The 24,314-nt window shown below is 37.4% G+C and overlaps 1 protein-coding gene across 1 annotated transcript in view; it reads left to right on the forward strand.

Annotated features, from left to right (window-relative positions):
* TNKS2 (tankyrase 2) overlaps window positions 1-24,314 on the forward strand; it is a 29,677-nt gene that overhangs the window by 613 nt on the left and 4,750 nt on the right. Inside the window, exons 2-24 of the mRNA XM_040071449.2 lie at window positions 4,696-4,920; window positions 5,840-5,935; window positions 6,541-6,577; window positions 6,895-6,970; window positions 8,249-8,343; window positions 8,861-8,927; window positions 10,279-10,465; window positions 11,392-11,513; window positions 12,015-12,106; window positions 12,198-12,276; window positions 13,219-13,390; window positions 14,026-14,105; window positions 15,064-15,209; window positions 15,614-15,779; window positions 16,072-16,291; window positions 16,694-16,803; window positions 17,492-17,680; window positions 18,433-18,685; window positions 19,262-19,344; window positions 19,914-20,034; window positions 22,150-22,247; window positions 22,903-22,977; window positions 23,972-24,077. Of these exons, the coding sequence (XP_039927383.1) occupies window positions 4,696-4,920; window positions 5,840-5,935; window positions 6,541-6,577; window positions 6,895-6,970; window positions 8,249-8,343; window positions 8,861-8,927; window positions 10,279-10,465; window positions 11,392-11,513; window positions 12,015-12,106; window positions 12,198-12,276; window positions 13,219-13,390; window positions 14,026-14,105; window positions 15,064-15,209; window positions 15,614-15,779; window positions 16,072-16,291; window positions 16,694-16,803; window positions 17,492-17,680; window positions 18,433-18,685; window positions 19,262-19,344; window positions 19,914-20,034; window positions 22,150-22,247; window positions 22,903-22,977; window positions 23,972-24,077 (2,895 nt within the window). The remainder of the gene's footprint in view (window positions 1-4,695; window positions 4,921-5,839; window positions 5,936-6,540; window positions 6,578-6,894; window positions 6,971-8,248; window positions 8,344-8,860; window positions 8,928-10,278; window positions 10,466-11,391; window positions 11,514-12,014; window positions 12,107-12,197; window positions 12,277-13,218; window positions 13,391-14,025; window positions 14,106-15,063; window positions 15,210-15,613; window positions 15,780-16,071; window positions 16,292-16,693; window positions 16,804-17,491; window positions 17,681-18,432; window positions 18,686-19,261; window positions 19,345-19,913; window positions 20,035-22,149; window positions 22,248-22,902; window positions 22,978-23,971; window positions 24,078-24,314) is intronic.

Genomic DNA, 24,314 nt, shown 5'->3' on the forward strand with positions numbered 1-24,314 from the left:
ACAAACCTCATCAGGCTTTGAGGACGCATCTGGAGTGGGGTTTTTACTCTTCGTGTTGTGACACGTGAGCTCTGACAGTACAGTCCCACGTACAGTCTCATGGATTTCAGCAGGCCTGTGCGTTTTTAAAATTGAACTCATGAAGGTGCTTGTCAGATAACGACGTTTCTAAGTTTTTTTCTTTCTTTTCTTTGACGAATGGACTTTGTTGGACGTAAGTAAGCAAACAACTGACGTCACAGGACAACTGCATTTGCTGGTAACAGGCCGGAATATTGTATCCCACCTTTTCAGACAAAGACCTGATTGTGACTGTTGTTTTCATGTTGGTTGTTTTGGTTTAATTACAGCGTTAGATGCAGGACCTCAAGGCTGAAAGGCTGCAGAAAACAGCAGCTTTTTTTCAGCTAAACAGTAAGGATAGTAACAAAGATGTTTGTTTCTTTATTAGATTGTCTTGGTAAAGGTTTTGCTTCAGGTGTCCTTTCGTAATGTTAAGAGAGCTTGACTCATACTTAAAAGCTCTACGTTCTTGAAAGCCTTCTCAGGACAGCAGTATTTCATAGATTTAGGAAGCTTGATCAGCAGGAGAGCTTAGGAGGCAACTTAAAGTATTCTGTCAGAGGAGAACAATTTTTGTAGCTGTTTTTCATATGCAGCAACCCTGCCTGTCCATTTATAAACTCTGAACGTCTAAACAACTGTCTATGTTTTAGAGCATTTTGAGAAGTGAAGGATTGTTTTTATTTATTTGCTTTTTGTTCGTTTGGGGTTTTTTTTGCCTAAGAGGTTTATCATTTACTATAATGATCTAGTTTATCTCTCTGAGCAGGGGTGATCCGTCTTGAGTTTAAATAACTCCTGATCTGTAGAAAGATTTTTCTTTAAAAAATGCGTAGCAGTAAGTTCATGCAATTGTTAGATTTCTAATGTTAAATGGGTTGGTGTGTAAATGGGAGATGCTGTTGTCATGCCCGAGTCTTCTTCAGACTTGGTACAGAGAAATTAATTGCTCCTCTCACCAGCCTGTAGGAGATGCTGAGAGTTTCTGGTTATCATGTGATAGAAAGCACTTGTGTGATTTCCTGACGGGGTCCTCTTTGCTGCCAGCCCACCTGCAATAGGGGCTGTGTGAAAGGTGGATGTAAGTAACTCTTGGACTTGGGCCTGACTGGTTTTGTTTGGTTTTGCCTTTCCCTGTTACTCACAGTTGGGGTAATACTCACTTCTTTTGTCTTTGCCTCTGAAAGAGTCACATTCCAGGAAGTAAAAGCAAAAATCTGTTGTATTCCTGCTTTGTTTATCCTAGTTGTCTGGGTGTTCTTAGAAAATACATTACAAAACTTCTCTGACTAGTTTCATTCAGTTTGGAGACTTCTTTTATGGAGGAGTTGGAGCTGAAATACACCATGTTTTGTATTGCCCTTTTGTCCCTTTCTAGTGGCATTCTGGGTCTGAACCTAGGTTCTATTTTGTAAGTCTTTTCCCAGATCTTACCTAACGTTAAGAAAAAAATAAATAAGCCAAATTCCTCTTTTTCCATGTGTCAGTTTGTAAAGGTGGATTTTGAAGGAAAATATGGTTAAAAAAAAAAAGCTGCCCCTAGAAATGTGTTATTATCAGAAGTAATACATATTGGAGTTTTGCTGGAGGTTGCTCTTTGGGTTTAGTATTACACAACTGTGTGTGATAGTTGAGTTATCATGAAGGTTTAGTCAAGAGCCCACCACTCTTCAAAATAAAAGAGGCCCCATTGTCTCCCATCATAAGCTGCATATACTTCCTCAAGTCAGTCTTTTTCATCACAGTGTGTGTCAAAGTTCAGAGTATCACAAGGTTTTAAGGACTTGGCAGGTACCAGAGTGCCCTTCCTGCAATTTGAAATTCTTAAAAAATATGAGCACCCAGGGTAGGGGAGAAGAATTTGAGCTAAGTTCTTTCTGTTAGCTTTCTATTCCATCAAAAGTAGCTGAATGTCAATTATGACATACAATGACTGTAAATAAATACCTTTTTCAAACTATACGCAGTCGTACATTTCTACTATGATAAATAATTGTGACTTGTCAGCTAAATATTTGTAACTTTCCAGGGAACAAGTGCAGCGAGCTGCTTGACTGTCACAGGTGGCAGCTTGAGGTCCTGAGTAGCGAGCCTTTCTTGTGGGCAACAAAAACAGAGTTCATGATGATAAGACCATTACCTTGCTCCGTTGAAAGCTGTGATCCCATTTAGTTGTTCTCTTGATAAAAGCTCAAAAACTCCTACCTCTTAAAAATTACAATGTTAGGTTTTTTTAAAGTCTCGAAATAGTTTTTACTGCAGCCAACTGGTAAAGAGGCGCTGTTAGAGTAGGCAGTGACTGCCTTCCTGTGACAGCAAAGGCTTCCCCTGCTTTCCACTCTCAGGGAAAACAGCAGAGGCAGAGACCATTGTGCAGTTTGGCCACTTCCTCTGTACTCGTGCATCCTTTAGAAAGTAATGGGAAAATAATTCCCCTTCCATATATGGTGCCCTGTTGTACAGATGCTTCCCCAAGCAAGTAAGGAATCCCTGCTGTGCACTCAGTACCGGAGAGAAGTTACAAAAATGAGTTAATACATCGTGTGTGATACAAAGGAGTTAATTTCATCGACATTAAATTAGCTGCAGGTAGTTGAGGGGTGTCGCGGTACTCAAGGTACTTTCTGAATAGATGCAGGCTTTGCTGAGAGAGAAGCTATGGATTGTTCATGAGCTGTATCTGATTGAACCTCTGTCTTAAATACAGGGATCTGAGGGAATTCTTAGTGCCTCTAATATGGTTTGCTACGGCTGATTTTCAATTATGATGTTGATTCCTGCTGAGGAATTTTACCTGTGAAAACATGGCATTACATCAATACTTTGAGGGGTAGGAATGCCTTCTGTACAAGAACGAGTGGTTTAGCTACCAGATATGTAACTTCTGTACAAAGAATTTGATGAGAGTCTTCTCTAACATAATTACAGCCGTCCTGGAGAACATTTTTTTGTACTCAAAGGAAAATACCAAGCAGTCTGTCAACAAATAACAGTTTTGATTATGTGTTTGCAGGACTCTGGCGCATGTGAAGGTCTCTTTTGAGTAGTTTCTCAAAATAATTTAGTACATTTTGAGTATATATTCAAACTATAAACAGAATTTTTTGAAAGCTTGAAGAAGCAAGGAAAATATCAGGACACATTTAAGAAAAATAATAGTTTTTATAATACTTTAAATAGCTGAATATATTTAAGAATGAGAAACATGATGCATATAATGTAATATAGACAATAAGGCTGCATGGGTATAGCTACTAATACTTTTTTTTGGCAGCAGACATATGCACACATGTGCAGTGAATATGACTTACTGTGCCTGTGCAGATAAATTGGTTTTACCCAGCTCTCATCCCAAGTATGCAGAGCTCCTGTTCTCTGTTAGAGGAGAGGCAAGGTGGGTAAGCATCATGGTGAGGCTCAAAGGTGAATTTGCTGTAGGAGCCTGTGGTTCTATCATAAGCAAGGTTCTAGTAAGCTAAGATTTTTATCATTGGTATTGTATTTGGAAGAAATACATCACCAGTATTGTATTTTGAAGAAGCACATCACCAGTATAGCTTTGTGACTGTTACTGGAAAACACCTTGAAGTTTGTGCTGTTATTCAAAAGTTTGACATAAAAGGAATGTTACAATAATGAGGAATTCGTGGTGAATGTAGTTCCTAACCAGACTCTTGAAGAAAGAAGAGTAAAGTGAGAATTTAACTAAAGTATTTCTGAATACTTGTCCAGGCCTCTCTGTCTGACATAAACAGCTTGTCTACAAGATATTCTCGTAGCAAGTGGGATCCAGAAATTGGTTAATAGTGGCAGTGGGTTTTTTGGGAGCTCCAGGGTGTGAAAGTGCTTATTGCTCCAGAAGAAGGATTTACTGAAGTCAGATTTAGTGAAGAACATGCTATGAAAAGGTTCAGTTGCGACTAAGCTGAGACTGAAAGTTCAGTTATAACTGAAATGCTGACACTTTGGTGACTTTGTCACTGAAATGCTGTGTTGTTATCAGGAATGTGCATTCTTTCTAGGTTGTGGTTGCAAGGACTTAAGCCTACCATGGACATTCTATGGGTGATCTGCAGCAAGGTTTAAATTTGCTGCGGTCTGGATAACAGTGACGTTGGCAACTTCATGGTTATTCCCTGTGAGGGAAGAGCTCAAGACATCATCCAGATCTTGATCTGTTCAGGAAAAGATTTTGTAACTGAGATACTTAAAGCAGGAAAGGCAAAGTCCTGCACACATGATTTCCCAGAAGGCACTTGGCAGAAGACTGATACGTTGGCTGCAAGCAGAAGTCTTAAAGCATTCTGGTCTAATGTAGAGATAGAGCAAATATACAGTTTGATGTCCTAGTTCATTTGCCATTATATAAGTATGCAAGATACAGCTGAAATTTGAGGGAATCTTACCAAGATATTGTTTCTGTAATCTTTAATATTACTTTTCTACTGAATTTAATCTAATTTTTAAGAGTTTCAGAAACATCCTTAGAGTGTAAATGCTTCTTAAGTAAACTATGCCACTTGTGATTGTCTTTAGGCATGGTTACTGTCACTGAAGTCTGTTGGTTTAATCTACACATCTGGAGCAGAAATTTCTCTTACCCCACCCTGAAGCCTTTTCTCCCTTTTCCAGGTTTTGGTCGGAAGGATGTAGTTGAGTATTTACTTCAAAGTGGTGCCAATGTCCACGCACGGGATGATGGAGGCCTTATTCCTCTTCACAATGCTTGCTCTTTTGGCCATGCTGAAGTTGTCAATCTGCTCTTGCGGCACGGTGCAGATCCTAATGCTCGAGATAATTGGAATTACACTCCTCTTCATGAAGCTGCCATTAAGGGGAAGACAGATGTCTGCATTGGTAATTTTCTCCCACTCTTCCTGTGATTGACTCACTTGTTTTCACTGCAAAAAAATTAAGAACCTTTTAAAGACCATTGTCACTCTGGAGCTGTGGCTGATAAAAGGGTTAGAAGTAAACATCTTTCGTAAACTTCAGTTTGTCTGTCACCATTACAAGATACAAGGTTTTGGATCTATTTTTTATGATTGTCTACCTATAAAGGTTCACACTGACATCGTGTAGAAAGTGCTTTAAAGTGACATGATGAAGCTAAATTCTCTTCTGTTTCAGCCTAGATTCCTATGCTGCCTTCTGCTTCTGATCGTAGTGCAGTGGAAAGAACAAAAGTGATCTTAATAATGGATTCATTCTGTCTTATGTCACAGCTGTGTTAAATTAGTTAAGGATGGGAAAACTTCAACTATAATGACTACCTGTTTTACCTACACAGTTCTTAAGAGGAGCTGTTTAAGGAAGAGTTACAAAGTTAGACACATAGTCAAGAAACATTCTTTGATTCTGTGATTTGCTGCCATTTACTTTAAGAGAGCTGTAGAGATAACTGTGTGTTTGGCCTGACTATGAGTGCAGCATGCACAGCCTGCCACTGCTGTCTGCAGGTTAAGACAGCACAGGATTTGGGGCAGCATGCTGTGGAGCTGATGGAAAATAGCTGCTTCGTTTTTCTGGTGGGAGATTATCTCTTGTCAGTCTGTGGTTGTTCTCCTTCTGCTCTGCCTTTTTCTCTTAAGATGTGTCTAGACATGTTTCACCAGATACACTGGTCACAGATGACATTGAAGAATGCTGACATTAAAATTTTGAAAAAGGAAGTTAGGGTGTTTCTTCTGCTGTTTGCAGATTACAGTAATGATAGGTCTCATAAACCTTGTCTTGTAGAATTGTTTTCTCATGGAAAACTTTGGCATTTTTGTAGTACTGTTGCAGCATGGTGCTGAACCAACCATCCGGAACACAGATGGAAGAACAGCTTTGGATTTAGCAGACCCGTCTGCAAAGGCAGTGCTAACTGGTAAGTGATAATTTTAGATTTCCTTATGACTGGTAACAGTTGAACTGATGTAACACAGTAGTTTGGGGCTTGTCTTTTTGATACTGCTTTCACTTGTCTCTGGTCATGGCATGTGTTCTGGATAGTTTGTCATCGTAGTTCAATAATGAACTGTCACATCTTTAGAATCATAGAATGGCATAGGTTGGAAGGGACCTTAATGATCCTGTTGTTCCAACCCCCTGTCATGGGCAGGAACATTGACTAGACCAGGTTGCCCAGACCCTATCCAGCATCACCTTAGACACATCCAGGGGCAGGGAATCCACAACTTCTCTGGGCAGCCTGTTCCAGTGCCCCACTATCCTCTAAGTAAAGAATTTCCTCCATTAAATCTAAATCTCTCCTTTTTTAGTTTAAACACATTTCTTTTATCCTGTCAATACCTGCCTGTGTAAAAACTCACCCTTCCTCTTTTTTAAAAGCTTCCTTTAACAACTGAAAAGAGTATTTGTAAGTACTTCCAGCTCTTAACGTTCTCTAAATTTTTAGAAGAGGAGGATAAATAGTGAACTTCACATATAGATATTTATTTGACAGCTAAAGAAAGCCTTTTTGTCTTCTAGGTGAATACAAGAAAGATGAACTCTTAGAAAGCGCCAGGTATGTATGTTTGGAAAACAACTGGTATTAGTTCTATTTGCAGAATTTTGTGTGATAATTATATAGATATATAGTCTTTGGAGCTTGCATTCCATCTAGATGCTCAGCTTTGGCTCTTCTGTGAATGAAGCTACAAAAGTGGTTGCATAAATGCATTTTTGTTGTCCCTTTAATGCTGACAATGCAGAGGGAAGTGTTGCTTCAGCTCTGTTGAACATTGAACATTTCACTGAACTCAGTGAAAAATATAAAACCAGAATAAGCTACTAAAAATTGGGATAAGGATATTTCTGCTCATTTCGTATCTTGTTTTTCAGGAGTGGAAATGAGGAAAAGATGATGTCTCTTCTTACACCATTAAATGTTAACTGTCATGCAAGTGATGGCAGAAAGGTATTTTTGTTAAAAACCTGATTTAAAAGTAGTTATCTCTTACATGATCCAGTTATTACTTGACCAGATTTTTAAAAAGTTAAACATAAAATCTATTTTCTTCACCGTATGTGGGAAAATAAGATTCCACCTCTCTAGCAACCAGCTGAGATTTTTTGTTTGTTTTTTAATCTTAAAAGAATTGTGCAAGTATTTCTATATAGGAGCAATAAACAGACATCTTTTCAATTGAAACTTCTGCTTATGAAGTTATGACCTCCATATCTGCAATGATAAAGAAGTGAGGCCTTTTCACAGATTTTTGTCCCTATCAGGGAGAAACACACAGATGCTTTATTTGACATGTGCCCTTAGGCAAGTTACTGCTCCTATTTCAGGAGCAAGCTGTTCATTGCTGTAAGTGATGGTAAAGAAATACATTTAAAATGTTCAAAATCTCCATTCTGTAAAATCCTGAGACTTCTAGGTTCAGCTCCTAGTCTATGGAAGGTTCAGGTTATTGATTATCACTTTTTGGCATCCTTATTCTCATTAAGTATTTGTACTCATTCACCCCAGTTTTGATCTAGTTACTTGCCATTTGGGAGGCTTGGTGGTAAGATACTGGCATCTCCACAACACTGGTGCATCTCTGTTTTCTCATCTGGTTATGGTGCTTGTCCTCTAGAAACTGTAGAAATCTGGTTCAGTGGATGGGTTTATAAATGTAGAGGATAAGATTTCCTCTCACTGATTCGTAGCTCTGCCTTTAGTGCTGCTGGTGCTTGAATGCATTTGCTAGAAAAGATCATTGAGCAGTTGACTGTCAGCTCTGTGGGGGGGTGAGAGTTTAGAAGAGATGAAATTTCCCCCACACCCTGCTCGCTTACTGCACTCACAAATGTGAATAACAACCCCTCTTGATGATGTTAAACTTACTTCACAGATTGGCAGAGAGACTTCTTCATAGTTTAACAGTCATCATTGCTAATGGTTTTCCTACTTCCCCTTTCACAAGGACATAGTTTGTGCTAGCAAAGTATTTATAGCTATGGTAAGCTAAAAAAACCAAAAATGGCCTTTGAATTAAAATTTGGGATTTGTGTTTATGGTGACTTCAAGAGTAGTCACTGAACAATGAACATAGTTATCAATGTCTGATTCAAGCACTCTGGGCTTATTTTAAACTTGTAAGTCTTGAAGGACTTCGGCATTTAGGACTGATAACAAGTTGTGAAAAAAATACAAAATCAACCTTGATTTAGTGTTACTGATTTATTCTACGTTCTGTTGTTTCAGTCTACTCCATTACATTTAGCAGCTGGGTATAACCGTGTAAAGATAGTGCAGCTCTTACTGCAGCATGGAGCTGACGTGCACGCTAAGGATAAAGGGTAGGTTCCTGTTTCCCTTTATTCAGAATAAACAGAATTTGTTAAAAATTCAGGTGAAATAACCACAAAGAATTTCCAACTTGAGACTGTTCTGTCACCTTTAAGCTTTCTGTTATGACAAAAATACAAGCTGATTAGTTTTCACAGGGGAAGATACTACAGCATTGTTCTTGTGAAAAAGGATATAATTAGGATCGCTCCTGAACATCCCCTGCAGATAGTTCTTGCTGCTTAGGGTTCCGAGTCTGAGTGGAACCATTTCATCTGCAGCAAGACAATGCAATTCACTTCTCATCTTCTGATTATTTTACCTGTTTACTGTTCTGATAAATGCTGATGGGATTTATTGGTTTCTTCTTCAGCTTCTTATTTCCCCATAGTCTAATTTGAAGATTTGTGTCATTATTTTTTTAAATGTTCAACGTAAAGCATAGTGCCAGTTGCAATGTGTTAGATGCATTTGAAATTACTATTTGTGTACTAAAATAATCATCCTTTTCCTTTTTCTTCTATGTAGAGATCTGGTGCCACTTCACAATGCCTGTTCCTATGGTCATTACGAAGTAACAGAGCTTCTAGTAAAGGTTGGTCTTCAAAGAGATTAAATTGCATATTATTAAATAAGAACAGTTTATAATAGACTAATACAAGTTGCTTTTTTTTTTATTTTGTATGTAGATTTACAAAACTTAAAGAATGATAAATTGCTTTTGCTATACATGTTAGTGATTTAGAACATTAGTTCTGGCCCTGAATTGTAGCCTTCACCCCAAAGAAAGAGGAACCTGTCAGTTTTCCTAAGAAAAGGGAACTCTTGGAACCGAAGTGGTTTATGTGGATTATGTTAGTCTTGAAGATAAGTATGGTGCACATTAAACTAGTGGCTTGAACATGTGGGCTGCAATATAATACGTGTACTCCACCAAGGGAGTTTTGAGCTACGCCTGTTGTCAGCTGCCACAGCAAATCAGGATCATTATAACAACTGAGTGTTTAGTTATGTAACTCCAGACATTTGGCTGCTCAGGGAATAGCTCTTGTTCAGTTCTGTGTGTTTCAGACTCCCACTAATAAAGATTCCATGTATCTTTCCATTTGTTAAGCAAAAAATTAAGTTAAAAAAACTATTGATATAAGCTTACGTTGTAATAAGTATAGAGTCATGATAATTTTTAGTTCAGGGGCTAGTTGTTAAGTGAATTTTTACTAGACACAGCCCCACGAGTGAACTTTTGCCTATGCACTACTGTGTGTCTTAACAATTTAGCTAGAGTTGTATTCCGCATTGGATTTTTGCTCCAGAGAATTCTGAATTACTTTTTGCGAAGCCATATAGCTTTAAGAGAAGCAATGGGAAAGAGTGTGTACTTGCTTACAGACCAAACTAAAAGTGCAGTCAAAATGTTACTGGAGATAAATTACACATACATTACTCATCCAGGAGCGTTACTTGGAGAGTCTTGTACTTAAATGTTTTGAATTAAAATTAACTTTGAGTGCCCATCTTGTTTTAGATACCGTGGCATTCATATCTTGGGGGTTATTCACAGAACATGTATTTATCTTAGTGCAGCTGGTCACTCTAGACACTTTCTAGAGCTGCAAAGAACCAGAGCTTGTTCACAGGTGATTTGGACAATATGAATATTTCTGTTTCTCTGATTTGACCTGTAGCAGGGCTGCTTTCCTTTCTGAAAGAGGTCTGAAAAGACTAGCTAGCCTTTGGCTTCTTTGAATGTACCTGTGGGACATCAGGTGATTAAAATCCACAATTTGCTGAAATGTTGTGTTAGATTGCAAATTAGTGTCTTGGAAACAGTTTGTGTATAAGCATTGATTTTTATTTTAACAGTCTACTGTGTGAAATTAATAATACAGTCTTTTTCTAACATCCTGGTTTTGATTGCATCTTTTTTTACCCCTTTGCCTTTCAAGCATGGAGCATGTGTGAATGCAATGGATCTGTGGCAATTCACCCCTCTGCATGAAGCAGCTTCTAAGAACAGGGTGGAAGTATGTTCTCTTTTGTTAAGTTACGGTGCTGACCCAACACTGTTGAACTGTCACAACAAAAGCACCATTGATTTGGCTCCAACGCCCCAATTAAAAGAACGATTAGCATGTGAGTATAAAGTGGAATCAGTTTTACAGTTACAGCTTGAAATGTGTAATTAGATTCCCTAGACAGTGACCTGCCAGAAAGCAGATTTGGAAAATGCTTACACTTTGAAAGTAATTGTGCAATGTTTTGCAGTATATTTCACTGTTTATAATTTGAAACTCCTGGATTTTCTGAATGTAGGCATTTAAAATAATTTTACTGTCAGTTTTATAGTTAAGTGGTTGTGATGGGTTTTGCAGCTTTTCCCCTGTTACGTTTTCCCTTATGACCTTGCCAATACACTTTCATTTCCTGTACTTGTTCCTGTCATTGCATCAAGGTGGTTGGAATATTAGTTTTTGTTCCACAGTTTTTTGTTTGAAGAAAAGAAAAAATAACTGGTTAGAATGCTGACTATGATTGAGTGTGCCGCAATCACTGAAAGTTCAAAGAAATTGATGAAGGGCATTGATTTTTGTCCAGCAAACTTGAAGAGTTAAAGAGTGACCTCAGATTCTGTCCTTGAGTGGTCAAACAATAACTTCTGGGATATTTACAGAAATTGTCAGTAAATACTACACAAAGCTTCATGCTAGTATCTAGGAATGGTTTTCCAAAAATAGGTCAGAGCTTGAAAATTTTATAAGCTTGAGTAAGTACCTGTGTGAGCAGTAGAACCTATAGAGTGGTGAGTGAAATAGATCTTGTGCAGCCAGTTTGGATGTGTCTGGCTTTGGTTTAGAAACAAAGCAAAATTTGTGTAGTGTTTTGACTTAACTAACAAGTTCTTTCAAGTGATGTAATAGCTTGAGTCAGACTTGGAAATGTATACTCCATGGTCTGCTGAATAAAATGATTTTTTTTTTTAAACTGAAAGAAGCAATTCTCTTTGTCCTTCTTGAGCCAAGGAGTGTAACCCTCTGCTATGTATTTCTTTGTTTTTAAAGATGAATTCAAAGGTCACTCACTGCTACAGGCTGCAAGAGAATCAGATGTAGCTCGTATAAAGAAACATCTTTCCTTAGAAACGGTGAACTTCAAGCATCCTCAGACACATGAGACAGCATTGGTAATATCTCAGGATTTATTAATTGTTTTGTATATATCGTGGCTAACCTAAGCATACTAGGTAATAATTTAGCAATAAATACTGTAGTGTCAAGTGTTTTAATTCAGACCTGGAATATCTAGTGCCTAGTTAAGCAAATAACACTGGTTAATACTTTGTTCTTAAAGTTAATGTTTAGACTAACATTAATGATTTAGGCCTGTTTAGATTGTCTAAATGACTGGGTTTTATAGAGTAGTCTAATTTAAAGCAACAGCAAGCTATGTATGTTAGCTTCGCTTTGATGGTTTCCAGCAATTAGAAAGGGGAGTTCTTGAAAATACCAGAGTAAATCCAAAAGCCCACGTGGAGTCTTCCAAATCAATGAGCTTCTAGGTGTTTTGAGGGTTTTTTTCTGTTGTATTTGTACACCACCAGCTCTTAACTGCTAGCTGATCAGCAGGTAGTAAAACCTGGATATTGCTACCTGGTTGTTAATTGTAAACTTTCTAATGTTTACAGCACTGTGCTGCTGCATCTCCATATCCCAAGAGGAAACAAGTATGTGAATTGCTGCTGAGGAAAGGAGCCAATATCAATGAAAAAACAAAAGAGTGAGTGGTTACAAATCAATTCACTTAACTGTTTGCTTAGAAGATTTTGCGAAATAAATTTTGAATTATTCTTTTTTTTTTTTTTTTTAAGCTTCTTGACTCCTCTGCATGTGGCATCAGAAAAGGCTCATAATGATGTTGTTGAAGTAGTTGTGAAGCATGAAGCTAAGGTATGAGTATGATATTTTTGTTGACATTCATGTACTCTACAGGTTTGCATACCATGAGAATGGACAGCTTTTGTAAAACAATTCATTTTGGAAGGTTCTAGATTTATAGACTTCAGCTCTAGGCCATCAACCCATCAGTACAGCCCTATACATTATAGAATATTGTTGGTTTGGTCCTATTTTTAAGAAATGCAGATGTTGTTCTGTCTGGGAACGGAAACCTTTCAGGTGTCTCATTCAGCGCTTCATTGCGTATCAAGAATAATGAAATATGTAAGGAAAAAAGGGGGGGTGAATGTGAACAGCAGGAAGTTAAATTGAGCTGTGTGACAGCCTACGTGATGTTGTATGCAGTAAAAAGTAAAATGAAGAGAAAAAGTTAACTCATAACACAATGATTAGTTCAAACTTCCACAGAAAGAAAATGGGGAAAGGAGAGACTCTCTTTAGTGCTTGAATCTTCCAGGATTGGGAGTTGAATCTCTGTCACAGAAATTTGATTATAGCCTGACAGCTGTGAAGTTTCCAAAACCAGAGGAAGAGTAGGGAATAAAAATACAGTTGGTGCCGAGTTTTGAATTGTTGAAAGCGCTTTGACTGAGCAAAGTCAACAATTTGCTTATTCTCAGTCTGAGAAACCACAATAAGCAAGTGCTAGGTAGAAGCTGTTCTACATGTTAGCACTGAAGATCTGTGCTGTGAGGAGCAAAATAGTGAATTAGTCCTTTTTTTGGTAAGAAATGCAGTGGATTATTCCCATGCCTCTAAAAGGGGGCTACTTTATGAACTGGTTTTGTTTGAAATGAAATCACCTTTGGAAATATACTAAATATGTTCTTTTTATTTATGTAAGGAGACTACTTGTGAAATATTCCCAGTCAGCAATGAAAACATCGTTAATACTAATTTGATGGTGGTGTTTCTTGTCTGTGTTATTTTTAGGTTAATGCGTTAGATAATCTTGGCCAGACCTCTCTTCATAGAGCAGCACATTGTGGTCATCTTCAGACATGCAGGTTGCTGCTGAGTTCTGGATGTGATCCTTCCATCGTGTCTCTGCAGGGCTTTACAGCCTTACAAATGGGGACTGAAAGCGTGCAACAGCTACTACAAGGTATGCTGAGTTATTCAAGATCCACTGTGGCACTTCGTTTTACTTGTGGTTCCTAGTGCTGTCAAATAGTGAAGACTAGTCAACAAAAAAAAAATGTTGTACAAAAGACAGTACTAGGTGATGTTTTACTCCCCACTTAACAATATTATTTATTGTCTAGATCATCAGAGATGAAGATTTTGGGGTATTGCCACCTGGAAAAACTCTATTAAAATCCTGGTGTATGGTGTATGGTGGGGGAAATCTTGAAAGTAGAAAATGAGTTTCTAAAACAAAAAATGCTTGCTTTGCATTTGTGAGTGGAGGCAACAGTGTACATGGATTTTTAAGAGTAAGGTTTGGACATTATAATGCATACATAAACTTGATCTGGTCTAATTCAGAAACTGAAATTAGAATTTGTTGTTTCCACAATATTCCAAAACATAGGGGAAGCACGTCGCTGAAGTCAGCTTCCCAAGCACTATCAGCTCTAGCAGCTATAGCTGTAGATTATAAGGAGAGACAAAACTTCTCAGTAATTGGTTAACTTTATATCAAGGATTTCCCTTGAAAAAAATCAAGTTATTTCATGTCTTAACACATTTCTTCAACTGCCTACACTTACCTGTCGTGCAATCTCATTTATTTTGCAGAAGGCATCCCATTAGGCAATTCTGATGCAGATCGACAGTTGCTGGAGGCTGCAAAGGCTGGAGATGTGGATACTGTAAAAGTAAGCTTAAACTTCTCTTTAAAAATAAGAGGGAATTTGTCATGGTTGTCATGGTTTAACCTCAGCCCGCAACCAAGCCCCACACAGTTGCTTGGACAATTTCCCCCCAGAAGGGAATCAGAAGGGTAAAAGCTGGAAAACTTGTGGGCTGAGATAATGACAGTTTAGCAGAGAAAGCAAAAGCCACACACGAAGCAAAGCAGAACAAGGAATAAATTCACTCCTTCTATGGGGAGGCAGGCGTTCAGTCATCTCCAGGAGAGCAGAGCCCCATCTTGGATAATAACTTGGGAAGACAAACTCCATCACTGCAGATGTTCCCCCATTCCTCCTTGTTCCCCCGCTTTATGTCCTGAGCATGCTGCCCTCTGGTCTGGAACGTCCCTTTGGTCCCTGGGGTGACCTGTCCGGGCTGTGTCTGCCCCCAGCCTCTTCGCCAGCCTGGCAGCACGAGGGGGCCTTGGCTGTGTGTGAGCCCTGCTCAGCAATGACAACAACATCTGTGTTATCAGCCCTGTGCTCAGCACAAATCCAAAACACAGCCCCATACCAGCCACTGGGAAGAAAATTAACTCCACCCCAGCCAAAGTAGCACAGAATTATGTCAGTGTATAATTTCTCAAAGCAAGCGATCAAACAGCGCTTCATTGACTGCTTTAGAATTATGATGTGTCCTAAAACCTTTGCATTGCACAATTATTACAGATTACAATATTCATCACCTCCAGTTGTTTGCGTTATGTAAAAAGCATTAATAAGTCAGAGGTGTGGATTTGGGAGCAGGTGGATTTTTTTCTTAGGACACAATCTGTGAAAAGTAGACTGTAAAAATATTTTTTTTTTAATTTAAAACAGTTACGCAGAATTACACGTGTATAACAGTATTCTATTGTTACTCTAAATTAGAGGTGTCAGCACTATATGTAGTGACATATGTTTTGTTTGGGGAAATTTACAGAAGCTGTGTACAGTCCAGAGTGTGAACTGCAGGGATATTGAAGGGCGTCAGTCTACACCACTTCATTTTGCAGCTGGATATAACAGAGTCTCCGTTGTGGAGTATCTTCTTCAGCATGGAGCTGATGTACATGCAAAAGATAAGGGGTAAATGCTTGGATATATATTTTCTTGGCAATTGTAATTGGTCATATTTATCAGCTTTTGAATATTGTTAGCTGATTAGCATCCTGTTTGTCTTCAGTCATTTTTTTATTTTCATGGAGATTTCTGTTAGAATGAAGATGTTAAAAATATCAAAAAGCATTTTGCAGTACTTAAGATTAGAGCACCAAGAATTTCTCTGGCCCTGTGCTTTTAATTCTCTTTAGTGCCCTGCTGATTTAATTTTTACTACAGTAGGTACTCCTGCTGTATTAGACTGTTGGGGGAGGAGGAAGGTTTTGTTATGATTTGATGTGGTCAAAGGTGCATCGTGCTTTAAGTTTATATTGCTGTTGAAAAAACACCCTATTTTTAAAGAGTTTTTCTCTTGTTTTAATTGTTTCCAGAGGACTTGTCCCTTTACATAATGCCTGCTCATACGGTCACTATGAAGTTGCAGAACTGTTGGTTAAACATGGTGCAGTTGTCAATGTAGCTGACTTGTGGAAATTCACTCCCTTGCATGAAGCTGCAGCAAAAGGAAAATACGAGATTTGCAAACTCCTATTACAGGTATTAAATATGCTGGAGGGAGGCAACTTTGTTTTCTTACTTGTTCACATTGAAACGTAAATGGACTTCTTTGAGAAATTGATCTGTGGTTTCCAAATTAATGTAGCTAAATGTTTTCAGTAAAAGGGATATTGTTAGTTGTATTGTGTTGTCCTTTCTGACACAGTAAATGGAGGGCTCTCTGCAGGTTTCCAATATTTGTCAGAATATTTGCTCAACAAGGCATTAGATGCCTAAGATGCAGCATGTTTATTCTACTGACATACTTACCACATGTTTTTGGTGTGCGCAGCACGGAGCTGACCCTACAAAGAAAAACAGGGATGGAAATACTCCTCTAGACCTTGTTAAAGATGGTGATACTGATATTCAAGACCTCCTTAGAGGAGATGCAGCTCTCCTAGATGCTGCAAAAAAAGGTTGTTTGGCCCGAGTGAAAAAGCTCTGTTCACCTGACAATGTCAACTGTCGGGACACACAAGGACGGCATTCAACACCACTACATTTAGCAGGTCAGTGTTCTAATTAACTAGTTTGATCAGTTACTAATTACTGTGGCTGAACTTTATATGTCTACACAAGATTAGAGTGTAGCCTCAAGCTGGAAGATTCAGTTGAGGTTTTTTTCCATTAAAAAAATTAGTATCTTACGCATATTAATCTTACATTGCTTTTCAAACTGTTTAATTATTTTCCTGTTCTCTCTAGCCAGAGAGGATCTTTTATGGTTTATTGACAGGTTTTAAAACCAAATACTCCTAAGGTAATGCTGTCCTTCATAATAGGTATTACACTGTCTTCACTGGGATTAACAATTTAATTTACTTCAAGTAATTTAAGTGAATCGCTACTTCTCCTCAGCCTGTTGGGGATTGTGTTTTAATTCTGTTTATTCTGTCCTTCTGCAATTCCAGCTGGTTACAATAATTTGGAGGTTGCAGAATACCTGTTGCAGCATGGAGCAGATGTGAATGCACAGGATAAAGGAGGCTTGATTCCTCTGCATAATGCAGCATCTTACGGGGTAAATATCTCAAACTTCCTGAGACTTTATTTATTTAAAAAAATATTGTACGTTCCATTTGCAGCATTTTGAGCCTCTGTAGAATGCTTTTGCTATTGAGTTATAATGTAATCTTATTTGTAAGATGCAGAATGAATAATTAGATCACAGCTTATGTTATAGGTAAAGACTCTTACAAATTTCTGAAATCACGAATGGAGTTTTTACATGAGCATGTAAAAAGCCAGCAGACTGAAAGATGTACTGTTAAAATGCCTTTCCTTCCCTGTGCCAGACAAATTTTATCAGGAAGATCTCACTTTGACTTATATGGCTGCTGTTTAGACAGCAGTTGCTTTTATGAACTTCCTGAATCTTTGTCCTTGAATCAAGTCTTTAACCAAAACAGTTGGAGAACTTTCCAAGCTGGAAGTTCAGAATCAGGCCTTTTTTTCCTTCAGATTCCTCTGGGTTTGGAATTTTGTTTTACTCTGTCCTTTTATCACAAGAGAACAAATCTTACTTAACTTTTTGCTGGTATGTCGTAGCTGAGGAAGAAAGCACCTTTAGTAGTTTTTTAAATCATAATTAAGTGCATTCTCAGAAAATTCAGACTTACTCTGATTACAGAGAAATAGCAGCAATAGTTCTGAATTATTTTAGTGCACTGTGATGCCTTGGAATTTAACAGGTGTTTTTACTTTTCCAGCACGTTGATGTAGCAGCTTTACTTATAAAGTACAATGCATGTGTGAACGCTACGGACAAATGGGCTTTCACACCGCTTCATGAAGCAGCACAGAAAGGAAGGACTCAGCTCTGTGCCTTGTTACTGGCACATGGGGCTGATCCTACTCTGAAAAACCAAGAAGGACAAACACCATTGGACCTGGTTACTGTAAGTGATAGGGCTCCTCTTGGGAAATCTGTACTTATCTATGTGTGACACCTCACCTATAACTATCCTTTAAAACACAGTAATACAACCACTTCTGCAAAGTTTAAAGTACTGTGGTTTCTGTGGGGTTTGTATGTGCCTGGCAAGGGAAGTCAATAGAGCTTTATAAACCTTCTTTAAGTAATTTCTCGCTTCAACCATCTTATTTCAGTATGGAGTGGGGGGGAAACCTCAAAATGATAGCAAAATGAATTAATATTGGTAATTTTATACTTTGAATTCAGTGCTAATAGTTTGCCTAATCCAAAAATTGTGACAATAAAATATAAGCAGAACTTGTAGCAGCATAAATTTAAGAAACTATCTGTCTGTTAAGTTTTTAGGGATGTTTTTTAAGTATTATAATGTAATCCAAAACTACACTCAGAGTAACTGTTTTGTTTCATAAATTCTGGTTGCCAGTAGAAGCTTCGGTTCATTTTTTGTAGCAAATTGATTCTGCTTAGCTGCCCCTAAGTACTTCAGAAATACTGAAGTCTTTACTTTTATATGTAGTTTTTAATAAACTTTTTACAGTTTCATGTATGTTGTGGGCAGAAAAGTTGATTTGTAACCTACACTGTAAAATGCGTGTTTACCCAATATTATTTTGCAGTGTACTTCAGAAATCTGATACAATGATAGTGCATTCTAGGAAAAGACATGGTGCAGAAGTGTTCCTCTGTTATAATGAGTTGTTTTCTGTTCTTTAGGCAGACGATGTCAGTGCGTTACTGACTGCAGCAATGCCTCCCTCTGCCTTACCAACTTGCTACAAACCTCAGGTTATAAGTGTGTCTCAGGCTACAGGTTCTGCAGCTGATTCCCTCTCTTCTGTCCCATCCAGTCCATCCAGTCTGTCTGCTGCAAGTAGTCTTGACAACTTGTCTGGTAGTTTTTCTGAACTTCCCTCTGTGGTTGGTACAAACTGTGCAGAGGGAGCTACTGTTCTGGAGAAAAAAGAAGGTGAGGCTTTCTCAGGACTGAATAACATTTCTTAACAAATGGTAAAAGGAACACAAAGGTGTGAAGTTTTCCATACATTCATAGAGGTATTATGGCATATGCAATATTTAGATTCCTTGTGATGTCATTAATGAGGAACAAAAATCTAAAAGTCAAAGATTTTATTGTTTTTCCCTTAGAGAGCCTTTAAAATGTTTTTTTTGCTGAACAGAACCAATATAGTGAATGGTGTTTTAATAGAGAAGTCAAATGAAATTTGGCTGCGCACTGTGCAGTATTTTACTACAAACTTTAATAGATTATTTCTGTGACATTTTACTTGTCAATATATTTTCTGTAGTAACTTGCATTTCTGGTAGCTGGTTAGCTTGTTCTGTAGAAGCACAAAGACTGCTCTTAGGGAGGTAGAAGAGCAGACACAGGTTGCTAGTAGTTAGTGATACAGATATTTCATCCACATCAGCAAAAGACCAGGAATTTCTGTCTGTCATTGTTACCACAGACGAGGGGAGATACGTATGCCTTATTTTACAATACAAGTATGAATGTACATTGTGAGTTTTTCTTCTTACCCAGTTTCAGGTGTAGATTTTAGCATTAATCAGTTTGTGCGGAACCTTGGCCTTGAACATCTAATTGACATATTTGAGAGAGAGCAGGTAAGTGCTTATATTTATTTCTGGATACTCTGGGCTAGAAAGCAATAGAATCAATAGTGACTGGTTAGTATAATGCAACAAGATTTTATATGTGCAACTGACAAAATGAGTGGAATGAAGGACAGGACTGTAACTGGATTTTTAATTGCTATCTAAAATAAATGTCTATTAAAATATGTGTATGTATTAACAGATGGGGCAGTAATGCTCATATCAGTTTAACAGTGGTAGCAGTGTTTCCTTTCAGTGGTTTAAATGGTAGGAGAAATAATGACTGTATTAATTAGTAATTTCAGTGTTTGTTTGAATACATCAAGAAGAGTATTTCTGGATCAGAAACATGGTCCTTGCAAGCAATGCAAGTTACAATTTGTAGGTGTAGCATGTTTATTTAAGACAAAAAGTTAGAAGAAAACAGTTGAATAAAAGTAAAATATGAAAATAATGCACTGAAACCTGTAGTGTTCCTTCTCTTTTCACACTTGCTTTTTCTCACAGCTAATGTGAGGTATATTTTTACTGTCATTAGCAGTTCTAGTACAAAAAACATGGTCTTGCTTTCATTATAGATAACATTGGACGTATTGGTTGAAATGGGACACAAAGAATTGAAGGAAATTGGCATTAATGCTTATGGCCATAGGCATAAAATCATCAAAGGAGTTGAAAGACTTATTTCTGGACAACAAGGTATATGCTTATTTTAAATGATCACATAATACTGCCTTTACGTAATCAATTTTTATAAATTACTTATGTTACTCAAAATTTGCATCTCATTAAAAAGAAATGGTTATAAAACCTGACCTAGAAAATGGCACTGCAAATGGTAAGAATGTCTTCTGACATGAAATTTGAGTACTTTTATTTACGCTTTGTATTACTGTGAATCTTGCCTTTCAGTTCTCTATTTAATGTTTTTTCTCTGTGGTCACTCTTTTGTGTTTACTTAAGTAAAGTGTTAATCTAGTGCAAAGTGTTCAAAAGCTCCTTGAGTATTTATCTTCATCAAAGATGAAGAGCAGAGCACATTCTGTTGACGAGTTCAGGCCTGTTACGTACTGTTTGTTGGGTCCTGCCACAGAACGCTGTCTGCTCACTCAGAAAGCCAGCTGTAACATTCTTACTTACAGTTTTCTTTAAAAATAGAGTTGCTGTGCTTTCAGTGAACCAAAATTAACATAATTGCTTTGTTCAACAGCTTTAGCTTACCTTGAAATTACTGCTAAAGCCTCTTCATTTGTGCAGGACTGTTGATACCAGCACAGTCCCCGCAGTCCTGAATTGATCATAGTTCAGTATGCTTCATTTAACTGACTGCATAGAAGGCAAAGAAAACTCTGCAAATGTTTTTTTTTTTTTCTTCTTTGACTCATTGCAATATCACTTACTGTTGTTTGCTGTGTTTCACAGGAATTAAATAAATTAGAATTGGTAGGATTTTTTTCCCTTCCTGATTCACCATTTGTGAATTCTCCTTCTAAAATTCGCATTCCACAGTAATGAGTCACTATCCCAAGCTCTAAATTACTTTTTGCTCCTTAAAAACTGTATGAACCAAGCCTGAGATAATTCTTTTCTTGATAATGAAGTATTTAAGTGAATCTGCTTAATTTTCTCAAAATTGTCAGACCTTACTGTATAGACTCATTAAGTAATTTGGATAAAAGTTAATTTTAAGGGGATTTCAACCTCGAAGTTTACATAGGCACTAACTGCATACTTTGCCTTTTAAGTAGGCCTGATGTATTTTTTAACATAGGTGTATTTGTACCTATTTCAATATGTCTTAATGTAGAGAGAACATCAAATATCTAAATCCTTGACCACTCCCACCCTTGTTCTTTCTAAACTCCCAGCACCTTACCATAAAAGGCTGACATTTCTATTTGTAACCACAAGCATAAGTACCTACACAATATCTCAACTACTTTTGATCTTCTAGTGTGTGTTTTTGGGGTGGGGAAGATTACTCTCAATTTTCTCGAGTTGTTTTCAATGGTATTTTGGCATCTCTTCCTGAATACTGTATAACCATTGTTTTGAGGTTAGTAGTGGATGAGCTTTATTTTGGTTCCTGCCAGTTTGTTTCTCCTGAGCACTGTTCCAGTTGCACACTGCTAACATGAAGCTCCAGTCTGTGCATAAGTCTGTAATTTCCACTTTCCCCAGATTATTCCTTTTAAAGAGCTCATGGCAGACCCAGTGTTTAATTCTGGTCATGTGTTAGTTGTCTGGAAAGGCCATGGCCAGAAGCGACTCTTGATACACATTGTCTTCATATTCTTATAGCCAGTAATTACACTCCCATTACTTGCTGTTTTGATTGCAGTCTGTCCAATGCAAACTGACATTGGATTCTGTGTAAAATTCGAACTTTTTTTTTGCATATTTGGAAAGATAGAGAAGTTTTCTTTAAACGTTCAATATCTTTTAAGCTTTCAATACCAGGCTCAAGACGTTTGGGTTAACAGACTTAGTTCTTTTTGTCAGTTCTTTCTGCATGACCATGGGAAAAATACTCTTAATAAATTAGTTTATCAATTTGCTCTTGCCATTCACAATGCCATTGGCACCAGTACTTGTGGACTCTCTACAGGGACTGGTTGCTCGCTGTGTCACTGCCTGGAGTTGAAATGAATTCTGAAGTAATCAAATGCTTAAAAGTATTTTCTCTGTTGTGTGTATTAGTATACTGATGGACAAATGTGTTAGTGCATCTGAAATGTTGATTCTTGCTGAGAGGATCAGTCATTGATCCAAAATGACTGTGGTTTCTGAAACTGCATTTTATTACTTTCACAGGACTTAACCCATACCTGACTCTAAATACTTCTGCTAGTGGAACTATTCTCATAGACCTTTCGACTGAAGACAAGGAATTTCAGTCAGTGGAAGAAGAGGTGAATGCCATTCTTTGTAGTCCCTCAGTATTTTTGCTGTTGCTTCTAAAGTAGATAAAATATTGTTAGATAGTAGATAGATTGTTCCTAGACAATTCAACAGTGCAGTAAACATCACTGAGTTTAAGAAGAACCTCCATAAGGATGCTTCAGATTCCCGACTTTGATTGCACCACTTACAATCTGTGCTCATGATGTCTGTAACTTTTTTCTTTCTTATTTTATTATTATTGCTTGTACTATTTTTAAGACCTCTACTATATATCGAATCTCTTCAATATAACATAAATTCTATCCTGCCAAGGGATTGCCTGTTTGCCGTATACAGTTTTACATCACTTACTTTCAGAGTGCCATAATCACACAAGGCAAAATTCTGAACAAACACAATTTTAAAGAGATTAGTGACAGTCTTCTCCAGTTTGAAAATTAGACCATGGAGCAGTTAAATGTGTTTTTTATTTTAATCATTAAACCTGTTAGTGTGTGTTCACAACATCCAGTGTTACTTAACAACCAGTCACCTAAAAATTTTCTTATGATTTTTAATTGTGTTAATACATAATTAGTTCTTTTTGTTATTTGATTTGTGTAAAGGAAGCGTGTTGAATGAGTTCTGAAGGAATGTAATCCTCTTGGAATTCTCAATTTTCAGATGCAGAGTACTGTCCGAGAGCACAGAGATGGAGGACATGCTGGTGGAGTCTTCAATAGATACAACATCTTAAAGGTGCCTGTTGTTTTTTTATGGCCAGTGGAGTTTTGTCTAAAAGTAACATATCCATAAAATGTTCTAAACTTGTTTGAGTTCCATAATGTGACAAGATGTGCCATTCTGAGACAGGCACAGGATAAAGATCATCTTCCAGGAAAATTCAAAGACTTGAGTTTATACAGGAAAGCTACTTACAGGTTAAAAGGACGAAATTTTATGAGAAATTGACATAGAAGGATCTCACTGAAAACTGGAGAATTTTTGAAGACAAATGCAAATGGTTTTATAGGATACAGAAGAAGGGTGTCTTTTGAGGGAGAATGGCAGGGAAAAAAAACACAAGAAGGAAAAGCAAAACTTGTGAACTCTTACTTGGCTTGACTTAACATCAAACATGTAAAAAAACCAGGCTGTAGACAAGTTTAAATAATCTAATGGAATTTTAGTTTGTATTTATGTAGTTTTCCCTCTGAAGTAATGGTAATTTTCATTAATGTCATAAATATTTTGATTTGCAAGTAAGTAGTACTAAGATTTTTTCTGAACTGAATTTACAGTGGAATTGCTGTGCTGTATCTACATGCACAAGACTTTGCAATGCCCAGTGTACCTCTGCAGGGAGTATGTAATTTACTTTCTTTTGGAAGTGCTTCACAAGTGTCCATGGAAAAAGCATTTCTTAATTTACTGACTGATCTTTTTACTAGTGATTTGGCATCAAGAAGAATTGTGACTGAGCCTGTTAAATTTGAATTAGAGAGTATTTAATTTAAGGATTATTATCAAGGAGCTCTGTAAAATGAATTGATTCTTAAGTATATAGTTATTATTTACTTGTCATACTACAACAATCAGTTTGGGCAGAATAAGTCAATTTGTGTTTCATTGAGTCCCAAGGAAAGTATTCTTGTTCCAGTGGCAGTGTAACTGTACTGTAGTTTAGTGGCTGTAGGTTCTACATCTGTCCAGTAAAGTGAACAGTTTTTCGGTGTCATTTTGGCTGTTTCAGATTCAGAAAGTGTGCAACAAAAAACTATGGGAAAGATACACTCACAGGAGGAAAGAGGTCTCTGAAGAAAATCATAACCATGCCAATGAAAGGATGCTGTTTCATGGTGAGAATTTGAAATGCACTTTACAAACTTATTTCATCAGCACCACTCTTTATTGGTGGGTTTCTACTGTCTCAAACAAAGTAAATTTCCTCAGTGGAAGTACGTTGTGGATTTTACATGAGTTTTTATGAACAAGTGTTTGTGTTTTTCACTAGGGATGATACAATGTACTGTATCATTCTTCTGAAATTTTCATCTCCTTGTCTTTCCCCCAAGGAGACTTGAAAGATCTAAGTG

The sequence above is a fragment of the Hirundo rustica genome, chromosome 8 (genome assembly GCF_015227805.2).
Source record: "Hirundo rustica isolate bHirRus1 chromosome 8, bHirRus1.pri.v3, whole genome shotgun sequence".
Taxonomy (NCBI): domain Eukaryota; kingdom Metazoa; phylum Chordata; class Aves; order Passeriformes; family Hirundinidae; genus Hirundo; species Hirundo rustica.